A 14,410-nucleotide genomic window follows, 5' to 3' on the forward strand; every position below is an offset into this window, starting at 1 on the left:
AGGGACCCAAACCCAATGACCTCAGCAATATAAAAGTCATTATCCCAGGTGTCTGAAATAGTCACAGTACTCTACTCTGTTATTTAGAACATTTTAATTTCCTGACAGAGTGCAAACAGACTGGTGAAAACTACCATTTACTTGGACCTACGTGCTACTGCTTCACATGCATGGTTTCACTGAGTCTTCACAACCCTGAAGCAAGCAAGAGCCCCATCTTCTAGCCGAGTAAGCAGGATAATTGTCTGGGAAATTGCTCGAACATACATCAGCACTTGTTTTCCAAAGGTATGTGTGTGGTTTAGGTCTTTCTAGAGCCACAGTCTGCACTCTTAAACATGGTTATACACTGTTTATGGCTGGAATGGGAACTCAAAGGAGACACCCTTCAATCTAGTTTTGTAATTAAAAGCAATGAGGAGAGGTTAAGGAAACCACTTGTATTCCACTCAGGAAACTTAAAAGTCTGATAAGAAGAAAACTGAAAAACTAAAAAGCAACTGTAAAAAAATAAAGTTTTGTGTCATACTCAGAGGGGCAAAAAGACTAAGGCAACTAACTTAAAATACACATCAAGGGCATAACTATACAAGCAGAAAACCACCATCATTAATGAACCTGAGTTTCTGAGAGCTGACATTACATTCAGAGAAGTATTAAAAACATGGAGAAGTACATAATGTTTAATAAAAATTGGTTTTTATGTGTATGTTGAAGGGAAATTCACGTAACACCTTGTTTCCCTAGTCAGCTATATCAAGTTCATGAGATTTCTTCCTCCAAAACAGTTCAATAGATTTATGTTAAAGACAACATGTGTATTGAAAGTAGCAATTTTATTTGAGTTAAAATTATTTACAAAAACCCAAAGACATACTTCATGAAACTGGTACAAACTATTTTTTTCCTGCCGTTGGCTTTTGCTCCAAAGATCACAGCTGAGAAATACTGTATAAAATAAAAATAGGATTGGATTCAGAAAAGTACTCTACTGTTCTAATTTCCAATTGGTAGTATTTACAGAAATATTTACAATGGAAAAAAAGGTTACTTTAAAACTTTAATTTGCAAGTCAGCCTCAAGTACCCTAAAATGCAGAGTTCTCCGAGGGTTAAAAACACACAAATGCACTGCAGCTGGTGAGGTGATTTCTCCCCCACCACCCCCCACCAAAGTCTGCATTTCTATCAGTGCTTGACAATTAGTTATTATTTAAAAAACAAAACAAAACAAAAAACTGTTAAACACTGAGGTAAATCAATTCTCAAATGATTACCAGTGTAACAGAAAAATGTAGTTCGCCCTGATTGTTCTCATCCAAACATTTTGTAATATTCTTTACCATCTGCCACAAGTCAGTTTTACCAAAAATCTGTTCCTTTTCCTAAATCCAATGATTAATAAATATCAATGCACTTTAAAATTATTAAACAAAATATACCTAATTCAGTTTTATGAATATCATTTATTGATATACTTTTAAAACAGTCTGCTAAGCTAGCTTTTATACTCAGGGCAAATAAAACCTCAATCTTTCCCAAGTTACACTGGCATAACTATGCTGTTAAAAGGTGATGTGTGGGGGTTGGGTGGGTAGGAGGAAGAAAACAATTTGCCTGGAATCAGTTACTTCCTTATAGATATCCCAACAATCTGCATTATCAAAAATAGGAAGACAATAGAAGGCAGCCACTGCATTTAAAAAACATTACAGCTGGCACTGATACAAGAGCCCCGATTTGTCACTTTATACAAGGAAATAACAAAGTCTAAATGAGTAACAATTAGACTTTCAGCTATTTTCCTCAATACACACCAAACTAATATTTTTATGGCTTCAAGTTTTACAAATCCAATGAAGAAACATGATATAACTACCTGAAAGGTATTTAAAAGTATTAATGAAAGAGATCTCTGGAAAGCCTGGATTCAGGCCCAATCACCAAAAAAAAGTTTAACCAGTGGTCTGAACAATAATTAACACAAGAAAGATTTGCAATGTTGTGAAATATATAAAATGTGTTTTGTGTGTTCCATGACTGTTTTCCAAACACACTGTTCTATGAACTAAGAATCTGAATGAAAAAAAGGATCTTCTCTGAACCAGCAATTTAAGGCTTTGCGTTTATGCATTTGATCCTGTCACTCTATAGAAGAATATACACATTATCTGGAAACATGAATTCCACATTGGTGTTTTAGCTTCCTTATATTTACTGTACTGAACATTAGAAAATATATCTAGAGAGTCCCCCCTCAAAACTTAATGTTTCAAGAGCCGCCTCTAGCATTAAGCTGAAACTACCCTGGGTTTGTCTATTTTGCTTCATCCTTTAACAGGGCACATCATCTTACATAATATTCCCTCAAACTGTTGTTGGTTTTCTTGTGTCTACAGCTATGATTCATCATGGTATGATAATATGGTCATGGTCTCAAAAGTGAAAAATAGTTCAACAACCCAAACCAAATCAAAAATAAAAAAATATACTATCAATCCCTTGTGTCTTTGGATTCCATCTAATTTTAAATATAGACAGTAGTTCAGGGAACAACAACGAAAAAAAAATTCACAAAATTATTAAAAGCTTTATTTACGATTGGAATCATTCAACAAAAAAGCAAAAGCAAATGAGCCTGAAAAAGGAACTAAGCTGTTGTCTAGAATGTCCTCAAAACATTCGATACCTCAGTAGCTAAGCTGCCTCTGCACCTGGCTGGCATGACAACAGTGGCTCAACACACACAGCAGTTGCACTAAGAGCAGCACAAACTCTCCCCTTACAACTTGCCCAGAATAAAGCAAGAGGACAGGGGAGACTATAAACTCTGCCAAAGTAAGTGTATTTAAATACTGCACAGAATTGTTAACAGCCTGAACCTTTTCCCTCATTTTTGATAGTTGCAGATTGATGTAGTAACTGTCATTTAGCAAATGCAGAATGCATGATGAAGAAATCAGGTGGCCTTAAAAATCCAAACATGAATGATACTGATGAATGTTCTTGGTTTATCTTCAAGGACTTCTTTCATGACTTTTCTCTGTCTAAGAATAGCTCCAGCATTACCGAGCACCTGAAGCAAAGGTAAAGCAGCTAGCAATGTTCCAAGTACTCAATCACTCTGGAGATAGATTTCTGGCCTGTGGTTCCAACAGCACACTGAAGGGAGGCGGAGAGAGGAAGTAACAGTTAATACTGCTTTAACAAGCATCAAATCAAAGCTTAAATTTTTTAGCTTCACTAAACTGAACACTATGAATCAAAACACACTAATATTAAATTGTAGCTTTGATAACAGAGTATCAATATATTTGGCCATAATAATTATCTTAAAAAGAACACAAGAGAATCCCTTTTTGCTTCTAGTCACGAGGGCCACATAGTATTTTCATTTCTACGGTCATTAATGCATCATATTTATGACCACAGAAGCTGCAACAGAAGCTACTTACAGTAAGATTCATGAAGCTCAGGAATTTTTTGAGCATCTCTGTCATTATTGAAAAGTCCCCTTCTGGCAGATATTCTCGCACAGTGGTCACATTGATCTGAGAAAAGAGATCAAAGAAATACTGGTCAGGTGGCAGAAAACCGGAGTTTGCACCCTGCACTGTGTTGCTAGTTTTGGCACATATCTTCTTCCAAACTTCTACGAGGTCCTTGAACTCCTTGTTTAACATGCCATTTCCTTTTCCACCCTCCTACTAAACTGTGTGTGTCTGTCCATTCCCTATCCCATCCCATCCTCAGAAAGGTAAAACTGGCAAAAGCTACTCTTGTATCCATATTTCCTTTTGTAAATATACAGAAAAATGCCTGAAAGAACAAAATGCACTGTTGAGTGTGTGTGCGTTGGGGTGGGAAGCAGTGTCAAGAAAAGGAGGCGGAAAGTGAGAACGTACCCAAGGTGCTTATGGAGTAACAAAAATCCTCATGTTCTTATGTAGGCCAGGAATTAACTAGATCTTTCCAAAGATAATCTAGTTTCATGAGAGAATGTCAGCAATGCCAGGAGAGAGCACTATGTATATATATAACCAATCTGCCACATGGAAAATATATAACTTGCTTAAAACCCTTTTCTATTTCAATGTATTTTTTCAATGTTTTAAAGATAAATAATAAAAGGAAAGGCTCTTTTAAGTATGTTCACCTACATCAAAAAAGCACAAAAGAAAATTTGTCCTGAGATTTAGGCCACAAGGCGGGAGGAGTTTCTGATTTTTGTTGCTGGGGGCAGGGAAAAAGACTACATATTATGCTTTTAAGGAATTTGCCACTGGTCCCCTCTCTCCCTTTTTATTTATTTTTTTGAGGTGGGGGGGAGAGAGAGAGAGAAAATCTTAATCAGGCTCCATGCCCAGCATGGAGCCTGACCAGGGGTGGGGGTGAGTGGAGGGGGTGGGGTGGTGGGGGCTTTGATCTGGATCAAGATCATGACCAGAGGGGCGCCTGGGTGGCTCAGTTGGTTGGGCGACTGCCTTCGGCTCAGGTCATGATCCTGGAGTCCCGGGATCGAGTCCCGCATCGGGCTCCCTGCTCGGCAGGGAGTCTGCTTCTCCCTCTGCCCCTCCCCCCTCTCATGTGCTCTCTCTCTGTCAAATAAATAAAATCTTTAAAAAAAAAAAAAAAAAGATCATGAACGGAGCCAAAATCAAGAGTAGAAGGCTCAACTGACTAAGCCACCCAAGCACCCCTCCCTCTCCCTTTTTTTTAAATTCTTGTCAGCATACTTTTGTAATTATAAAGAAACAAAATAGTATGAATACAGTTTCAGAAAAGATCTAATAAACGTTACTAAAGTAATTATGCAATATCAATCACCCATATTCTAAGTGAGCCACGTTCCCACCAAAAGCCACTACCCATCCCCAGCTGTGAGGTGGAGTGCAAATTTACTCCTACTGAGTTAACACTGCAGCTAAAACACAGAGATTTTACAAAATGCTTAAAAAATATACTGAAGTGGTGAATGTTATAAGGGCAATCCCGATGGAAACTACAGAGCTAAAGGAAAGCTGGATTTAAGAATGTCTTTAGGGGCACCTGGGTGGCTCAGTCGCTGAGCGTCTGCCTTCGGCTCAGGTCATGATCCCAGGGTCCTGGGATCGAGCCCCACTTCGGGCTCCCAGCTGAGCGGGAAGCCTGCTTCTCCCTCTCCCACTCCCCCTGTTTGTGTTCCCTCTCACTGTCTCTCTGTCAAATAAAATCTTAAAAAAAAAAAAAAAAAAGTCTTTAAAAAACAATTTCCAGGAAGGCAGCATGACAGCACGATGGTAGGAATATGGTGGCTATGAAGGCTGCTCAGTAGAAAAGTGCATTGCTATGATACAAAATCAATGATTAGACCCTAGGTTTTCAGTGAAACCCTCAATAATCAAACCCTTTTTTATCAATACTCTACAGAATGCAACATACAGTGGCTGGGGCATGGGAAGGACAGTCATAGCATGTGTTTTTAAACAGAGAACAGCAGGTACAAAAAGAAAAAATGAGAGGGGCTCTTTCGGAAAAGCATGCAACTCAATCTCAGATTTGTGAGTTCAAGCCCCACACTGGGTACAGAGATTACTTAAAAAAAAAAAAAAAGAAAATGAGAAATGGCATGGCTTATTTGGGCAATTTAGAAAATACCCAACAGGTATGACAGATTTAGAAAAAGTAGAAGCAGTTTTAACAAGTTTTACTTGTAGTAGTAAACAAAGTGGTGATTCCCTAAATGATGGAAAGCCAAGAAGACTGGTAAGAGTAGTGATCAGATGTGTTCTTTGCGAAGTTAGCTGTGGTGGTAGTGTCCAAGATGTCAGGAATGGATTCAAGAGAGCAGGAAAGACAAAGACCAGTGAGGAGACTGACCACTGCAATGCACCAGATGCATGGTGTGCAATGGAAGAAGACCCAATCCCCTGGGCTTCCTAAGCATGCAGCCCTTTACCATAAAGCAGCATTTGGTACAACCACCTGCTTTCTCGTCTCTCTTCCACTTACACTATTCAGCAAACCAATTTCCTTTACAATTTATGTATCAACTAGTTTTTTGGGGTTAATAATGACCCCACCCCAAGGCAATAAAGACATCTAGAGGGGCGCCTGGGTGGCTCAGTCGTTGAGTGTCTGCCTTTGGCTCAGGTCATGATTCCAGGGTCCTGGGATCGAGCCCCGCATCGGGCTCCCTGCTCGGCCGGGAGCCTGCTTCTCCCTCTCCCACGCCCCCTGCTTGTGTTCCCCTCTCTCGCTGTGTCTCTCTCTGTCAAATAAATAAAATCTTAACAAAAAAAAAAAAAAGACATCTAGAGTTCTACAAATTCACAACACTGCCCAGAACTTAAGGACCCTATGATCTCTTTAGAGTAGAGACAGGGGCGCCTGGGTGGCTCAGATGGTTAAGCGACTGCCTTCGGCTCAGGTCATGATCCTAGGGTCCTGGGATCGAGCCCCGCATCGGGGTCCCTGCTCAGCCGGAAGCCTGCTTCTTCCTCTCCCACCCCCCCTGCTTGTATTCCCTCTCATGCTGTCTCTCTCTCTCTCTCCCTGTCAATTAGATAAATAAAATCTTGAGAGACATATGAATAGGAATTTATTTACATGAGAAAAATGGCCAAAGATAAATCACATGTGCTAGTATCATATGTTAATGTCTAGACCCATTATTTAAGAACATACCCGAAACTAGGGTGTGTGCAAAATAGAATACCTAAAAATCATTAAATTCAAATAGTATGCCCATTCTTTCCCCTTTGCCCTTAAAATCTCTGAATTTAAGGAAATAAGGAAAAGGACTGAGCTGAAAAGATTCCAGGAAAGGGGATAAAGATCCTGCAGGGCCTGCACAGCCATGATGAGAACTCTGGTCTTGTTCCTGAAAGCCGTGGTGCCAGTAAGGGCCACAGTGGAGCAGGCTACTGTGCATTTAGATCAGAGCTTGACTATAATATAAATATGGAAGAGACAGATAGGGAGTCAGAAAAAACCAAACACCACAAAAGAGAAGCTAACCCTTTCACTACAGAATAGACTTCCATTCTTGCCTCCTGAATGCCCTTGGTTCCTAAGGAAAAGAACTTTAAAGTTTTCATTTTAAAATCTGGCTCTTCCACTAGACCTTTCCCTAAGAAAGTCCTCCCAATGACCGTCCCAGTAGCCAGAACTGTCCGCTTCCGTGCTAACTCAGCCCCACCAACTGGACACTAATACTTCTAACTTACATCATCATAATCTAAATCTTCACATAGTAATCCCATTTTCCTTGCCAGCAAGTGGTTCAAACAAAAGCCATGTGAGCCAATGCTGGCCAAGATAAGGGGAAGTCTACTTGGCGCAGTGAGTGTGGAGGGATCCTAGGGGGAAAGAGCACTGCTCTTAAAAAGAAACAGACAAGAAGCCACCTTCTGTTGGACATTATTTAACTAGATGAGACATGCAGCCACAGACAGCATAGGGCCAGGAGGAGACCTAGTACAAGACAACATGCAGAGGACAGTAGGGTCTAAAGATAAATTTTCTGAGTCCTTGATAGTATCACTGAGACTACGCTTTTCCATCTTAAGCCAGCTGAGCACAGGTTTTGTATTATGCTTTTACTTCAACCAAAGCCATGTGAATCAATTCATCCATCAATCAAAAACTTTCTCATTAAACCCAATTACTCCTAATTTTAGAATGTACCTTTAAAAGTTTACCAAATAAAAAAAAAAATAAACAATTATAAAAAAGTTTACCAAATATTTGAAAGTTTTAACATGAGGGGGAAAATAAAGTAATACATAAGTTAATTAGGTAATGGTACAAAGTTGTCACAATGCAATCTTTTTAAGACACATAAAACAATACTGAACTATTACTTACTGGACTCTCCTGGCAGAGACACCCAAGAAGTAGTGCTGTGTATGAGGCCACAATGCAATCCTCCATGTGTTTGCCAGCATGCTGAAGGGCTGAGAATATTTAAACACAAAACTGTTACAGTGTATTACCAAAACCAAAATAACAACAAAAAAACAACCCCACCCAGAACACCAACAATTCTGTTAGTTATCTTTTCTTCAGAACTCCTTAAACATTGATAGATGGTGCTAGGAAAATGGGATATCCACACAAATGAACAAAAAATTATGCAAATGAACGAGGGACCTTAATATAAGCACAAAAACCATAAAACTACTCTTAAACAAAAATAAAGGACTAAATCTTTATGACCTCGGGTTATGAAATGGCTTCTTAGATACCACACCAAAACCAAAAGTGACAAAATTAGATAAACCGAACATCAAACAAACTTCTGTGTTTCAAAAGACACCATCAAGAAAGTGAAGAGGCAACGGAGATATGTAAATGAGCAATAAGCACGAAGCACGTGAAAACATGCTTGACACCATTTATTCAACGGGGAACTGCCAATCAAGTGACATATACCTTCACACCCACTAGGATGGCTAAAATAAAAAAGACAAATAACTATTTGTAAGGATTTGGAGAAACCAGAACCCTTAAACATGGCCAGTAGGAATGTAAAATGAAGCAGTCATTTTGGAAAAGAGTATGGTAGTTCCTTAAAATGTTAAACACTGACTTAAATAATCCATCACTTTCACCCAAGAGAAGTGAAAATATATGTTCACATAAAAACTTGTACATGAATGCTATGTCACAGCAGCATCATTCATAAGAGCCACAGGTGGACACAACCCAAACATCCATTAACTGATAACCAGATAAAGTGTGGTACATACCTACAATGGAATATTTGGCTATAAAAAGGAATTAAGTACTAGTAACATGTTACAACAGGAATGAACCTGGAAAACATTAGGCTAAGTGAAAGAAGCCAGTCACAAAGGGCTACATATTATTCCATTTACATGAAATGTCCAAAATAAGGCAAATCCAGAGACAGAATTAGTGGTTGCCACTGGCTGGGGAGGGGAGAACAGGGAGTAATGGCTGCTAAATGGGTATGGGGTTTCTTTTGGGGGTGATGAAAATGCGGGTGATGGTTGCACAAGCTTGTGAATGTACTGAAAACTACTCAATTGTTCACTTTCAAAGGGTGAATTTTACCTTGTTATGGACTGAACTATGGCCCCACCCCCTGCATATGCTGAACTCCTAACCCCCAGTACCTCAGGGTATGTTTACACTTAGATTGGGTATTTAATTAAAGAGGTAGTTTAAATGAGGTCACTGGGGTGGGGTCCTAATCTGTCTGCCATCCTCATAACAGGAGATTAGAACAAAGATATACATAGAGGGAAGACTATCTAAAAAGATAGGCAAAAGATGGCCACCTACAATCCAAGCTTGGAGAGACAAGCCTGAGACCAACCCTGACACGCTGATCCTCCAGAACTGTTGTTTAAGCCACTCAGTCTACAGTACTTTGTTACAGCAGTCCTCATAAGCTAACACATACCCCAATAGAGCGGTTATTAAAAAAGACTGCTAAGCAACCAAAAATACTATTCCAAAGGGAACATGAACACTTAGAAAAAGAAACAGCAATTTCTTACAATATTAGAACTAATGGCATTAGTGGAAAAGTGGGCGTAAGAGAAAGAGACTAGGCTCAGAAAAAGACATGTGCTGGGACGTGCTTCCTAGCTTCGTGAGGCTAAACATATAATTTCGTAACTTGAGTGACAAATGGCTATCCTGTAGTACTTGCATAAACAGTAATCCAATACCAGTTGCTGACAACAGATAATAAATGTAATGTCTCCTTCAGTGTATTCCTTACTGTGCTTGCAAGCTACTACATACCATTTGAGAACTACTACCGTAATGAACCATGAGAGACTATGGACTCCGGGAATCAAATTGAGGGTTTTAGAGGGGAGGGGGGTGGGGGGATTGGTTAGCCCAGTGATGGGTATTAAGGAGGGCACGTATCGCATGGAGCATTAGGTGTTATATGCAAACAATGAATCATGGAACACTACATCAAAAACTAATGATGTACTGTATGGAGACTAACAACATTAAATCAATCTTTAAAAAAGGGAACTATTACTGTAATTTATGATGATATGGTAATAGATCTCAATTTAGGGTGCCTGGGTGGCTTAGTTGGTTAAGCATCTGCCTTCAGTTCAGGTCATGATCCCAGGATCCTGGGATCGAGTCCCACCATCAGGCTACCTGATCAGCGAGGAATCTGCTTCTCCCTCTCCCTCTGCCCAACCCAACTCCCCCACTCATGCTCTCTCTCAAACAAATAAAATCTTAAAAAGAAAAAAAAAAAAAAACCAGATCTCAATTTATAAAGTGAGGCTCATACAGGAATCTCAAAATTTCAAAACTGTAAAAACCTTTAGGAGTCCTATTGTTGAACCACTCTCTTTTCAGGTGAGTAATGAAAGGCCAGAGCAGGAAGGAAAGGGAGACTTTTCCGGCACTGCACATGCACCTTCCTCACTGCTAGGAAGCCAGCAAAGAACTATCTATGAGCACTGAAATACTAAAGCTTGGGGGCGCCTGGGTGGCTCAGTTGTTAAGCATCTGCCTTCGGCTCAGGTCATGATCCCGGGATCCTGGGATCGAGCCCCACATCAGGATCCTTGCTTAGCAGGAAACCTGCTTCTCCCTCCCACTCCCTCTGCTTGTGTTCCCTCTTTCTCGCGGTGTCTGTCAAATAAATAAAATCTTAAAAAAAAAAAAAATACTAAAGCTTGTCTGCACTGAACTCGAGAGGTCATAAAAGAATAGCAAGGGGCGCCTGAGTGGCTCAGTAGGTTAAGCGACTGCCTTTGGCTCGGGTCACGATCTCAGGGTCCTGGGATCAAGCCCTGCATCGGGCTCCCTGCTTAGCGGGAAGCCTGCTTCTCCCTTTCCCTCTGTTGCTCCCCCGTGCTTGTGTGCTTACTCTCGCTGTCAAATAAATAAGTAAAATCATTAAAAAAAAAAAGAATAGCAAGATTATGACAACACATGAATTAAAGTTTCAGAGGGAGAAAACATTTTCAATTTGAATACATGACTTAAAATAAATGTACCTTTATTGAGGTCAAGTTCTTCATCGTCCTCCTCCTTCTTATGTTTCTCTTCTGTACCATCAGTCTTTTCAGTTGATACCCACTGTATTTCTCCACTTGTCTCTTGCCACTCTCCACTCTTATCATGCTGAGTGGTGGGAGCATCTTTGATCAATTCATCTGTTTTACTTTCTGCCAACTGGGCTGCTCGTTCTCGCTCAAGGAAAAGCTGATAAAAATTATTTTTGAAGATTATTAAAAGAACACCAAGCAACATGTATGTACCCAAATATAAGGTATGTTTGCTTTTAAAATCACTAACCCTAAGAAGCATGCTATCTGGTTAAAAGGGGTAAGTTAACAAGAAAAGCGTTTGCTCTACAACCAACTGAAGGCAAAAAGGAAAGTATAAATGCTGCTGGGATTCAATCAAGTAAACTAAATGTATCTAATAATGATACAGGCATTCTGTTTGTAAGAATGCAAATCTTAACACTTGCCCTTAAATTGGATAATGACAGGATATTTCAAGCAAAAATTACAAACTTGATGTAAAAGAATTTTTTAAAGCCTGAGCAAACTAAATAAATTAAGAAAGAAAAGACACTAAATAAAACTACATAATATTGGGGAAAAGCAACATGGCCTCTTTAAAAAGAAATTTAAAGAGATAAACAAGGGATGCCTGAGTGGCTCAGTCGGTTAAGAGGCTGCCTTCGGCTTGGGTCATGATCCCAAGGTCCTGGGACTGACTCCCACATCAGGCTCCTTGCTCAGCAGGGAGCCTGCTTCTCCCTCTGCCTGCCACTCCCCCTGCTTGTGCTCTCTCTCTGACAAGTAAGTAAATAAAATCTTAAAAAAAAAAAAATTATCTCTCTCCCTCTGCCCCTCCCCGCCACCCACCCTGTCGGCTTGCTCTCTCTCATAGATAGGTAGATATTAAAAAAATAAAGAGATAAACAAGCACCAGTAAAAATAAAAAGCAAAAGGTCTCAAGAGGACTCAGAACTGGACCTCGACTATTATTAACAATGGAAGAACACAGTGACAACTAAGTCAAAAGGGAACCACTGGATTCCTTGCTTTCATGTACTTAATTTTCCTTGTGCTTGCTGGTACAGAGCTGAATGTATGGAAAGCATTTATTGATAGGATTTGGGAAAAACTCCAAGTTACTAAAAACAACTACCTGAAAATCAAATGCCCAGCAGGCCTCAAAAGTTTGCTGAGCATAGTGAAGAGTGGTATATAAACTTTAATATCCTTAAGAAAATAAAATTTGAGCTTTATATAAAAGTGGTATTAAAATTTCTTAAAATTTCGGGATCCCCAAAACCCCTTTGTAGAATCTGTGAGGTCAAAATCATATTCATAATAATCACTTCTTTCATTCTCTCTTGAGTGTATAGTGTTTTCCAGGATCTACATACTATGTGATTATGTTACTGCTCTGATGGCTAATGGAAGGAGTGTCTTTGTTTTATAATTTTAATTTTCTCAGTTTTGATTTCAAATTCAGTAAATATCAATAGATTGAACACACATAAACAAAAATTCTCTGAGTCCCTAATAATTTTTAATAGTATAAAAGAACTCCTGAGTTCAAAGTATTTGAGAAGAGAATGATGGGGTCCTAGTTATGACTCAGGAAAAGATCAAGCTGTTGTGGGTTACTTCTTTCAAGGATTACTAGTTTCAAAAAGGCCAAAAGGATTAACAGGGTAGCAAAGGTTTCAGAAACAATAAAATGGACAGTTCATTACCAATTCTGAACATATGCAAATTGTCATTTAAGGAAAGAAATAACAAAGGTAGTTAGGAACCTATTAGACTGGAAAAAAAAGTTAATAACTACAATGCCCACCATTATCAAGAAACAAAAACTCACATGCAGTTTTTTGGGAAAAGTGTAAACTGAGGAGAGAGACTATGTTTACTGGCTGGGATCAGGTGACATCAATTTTTATTTTCATTTTTTAAAAGATTATTTAATCTCTACACTCAATGTGGGGTGGTTTGAGCTCGTAACTCTGAGATCAAGAGCACATGCTCCTCCAACCGAGCCAGCCAGGTACCCCACAGAGATATCAATTTTATCTTTAGTTTTTTTTTAAAGATTTCTATTTTATTTGTCAGAGAGAGAACGCACAAGCAGGGGGAGCAGCAGGGGGAATAGCAGGCAGAGGGAGAACCAGGCTCCCCATTGAGCAAGGAGCCCGATGTGGACTTGATCCCAGGACCCTGGGATCATGACCTGAGCTGAAGGCAGACACTCAACCAACTGAGCCACCTAGGTGTCCCTCAATTTTTATTTAAAAAAAAAAATTTTTTTTTTTAGTGTCCAATAATTTATCAGTTTCTTGTAACATCCGACACATCAAATTTTAAATATACATACTCTGATACAATTTTTTTTTTTTAAGATTTTATTCATGTATTTGAGAGAGAGCACGAAGTGGGGGGAGCAGAGGGAGAGGGAGAAGCAGACTCCCCACTGGGCAGGGAGCCTGATGCTGGGGTGGATCCCAAGGCTCCGGGATCATGACCTGAGCCAAAGGCAGATGCTTTACTGACTGAGCCATGCAGGCACCCCCTGACACAATTCTTAAGCCAGGAAATTACTCCACAAACATACTTTGAAAAGTATTCCCTCACCCCCAAAAAGGGGAAAAGTATGGCCCAATACTTAGGAACACAAAGTACTAGACACAGATCAGACCAGGAAGTAAATGCTTGAAGGACCTGAACTGCACGGGATTGGGGATGGGACTTGATTCCCAATTTGTTACCAATAATCTTTTGATTTATCAACAAATATGCCTGTTTCTCCTTTTCACTATCAATGCCTAACGAGTGATTATTACAGTTAACTGTCAATGCAGTAAAGGACAGAAAGGTATAAATTCTAACCCAATATACCTACTTCTCAGTGAACTGATAAGGGTGAGAGACAGACAGACAGACACATACACACACACACACACACAAAGGGAGGAGGGAGGGAGAGAGGAGGGAGGTGCAACTGATGAAGAAGTTGGACAATGCAAAAAACTGAAGGTGTTAGCTTGTTTTGAAGTTGTTCCTTACCTGCACTAAAGCCTGAACGGCATGAATTTGTCCAGCTATCCTTAAACTATCATCTCCTTCTCCACTACAGAGGGAAGAATCAAAAGAACATGATGTTTCCATGTTGACAAGACAGTGCCGATTCCGAGCACTATACTCCACTAGATTTATCAGTAGACCTAAGCCCTACAAAAATTAAAACATGCTTATTACCACAGGTGGGAATTAAAAGCACATCAACACAATATACATAACTTTTGTTGGCAGCTAGAAACCTAATCAGTGTACTACCACCCACTAAATGGTTAAAAACCAGTATGTAAGATAATGGTCTTCCCAATGATTTCACCACTTTTTAAAAATCACTACTTTTAG

At 39.5% G+C, this 14,410-nt stretch overlaps 1 protein-coding gene across 3 annotated transcripts in view; it reads right to left on the minus strand.

The window, feature by feature from the left end:
- Positions 1–2,569: 2,569 nt before the first annotated feature.
- WAPL (WAPL cohesin release factor) overlaps positions 2,570–14,410 on the minus strand; it is an 88,111-nt gene continuing 76,270 nt past the window's right edge. For 2 of the 3 annotated variants that reach the window (XM_045878241.3, XM_045878239.3), the window contains exons 15-19: positions 14,057–14,221; positions 10,991–11,198; positions 7,848–7,936; positions 3,455–3,550; positions 2,570–3,161 (exon numbers count right to left, since the gene is read on the minus strand). In XM_045878241.3, coding sequence (XP_045734197.1) covers positions 3,096–3,161; positions 3,455–3,550; positions 7,848–7,936; positions 10,991–11,198; positions 14,057–14,221 — 624 coding nt within the window. In that variant the 3' untranslated portion in view covers positions 2,570–3,095. The remainder of the gene's footprint in view (positions 3,162–3,454; positions 3,551–7,847; positions 7,937–10,990; positions 11,199–14,056; positions 14,222–14,410) is intronic. The other variant, XM_045878242.3, reaches the window with a different exon arrangement.

Source organism: Mirounga angustirostris, unplaced genomic scaffold (genome assembly GCF_029215605.1).
Source record: "Mirounga angustirostris isolate CCGP_5_RB_7025 unplaced genomic scaffold, mMirAng1.0.hap1 SCAF_6, whole genome shotgun sequence".
Classification (NCBI taxonomy): Eukaryota; Metazoa; Chordata; class Mammalia; order Carnivora; family Phocidae; genus Mirounga; species Mirounga angustirostris.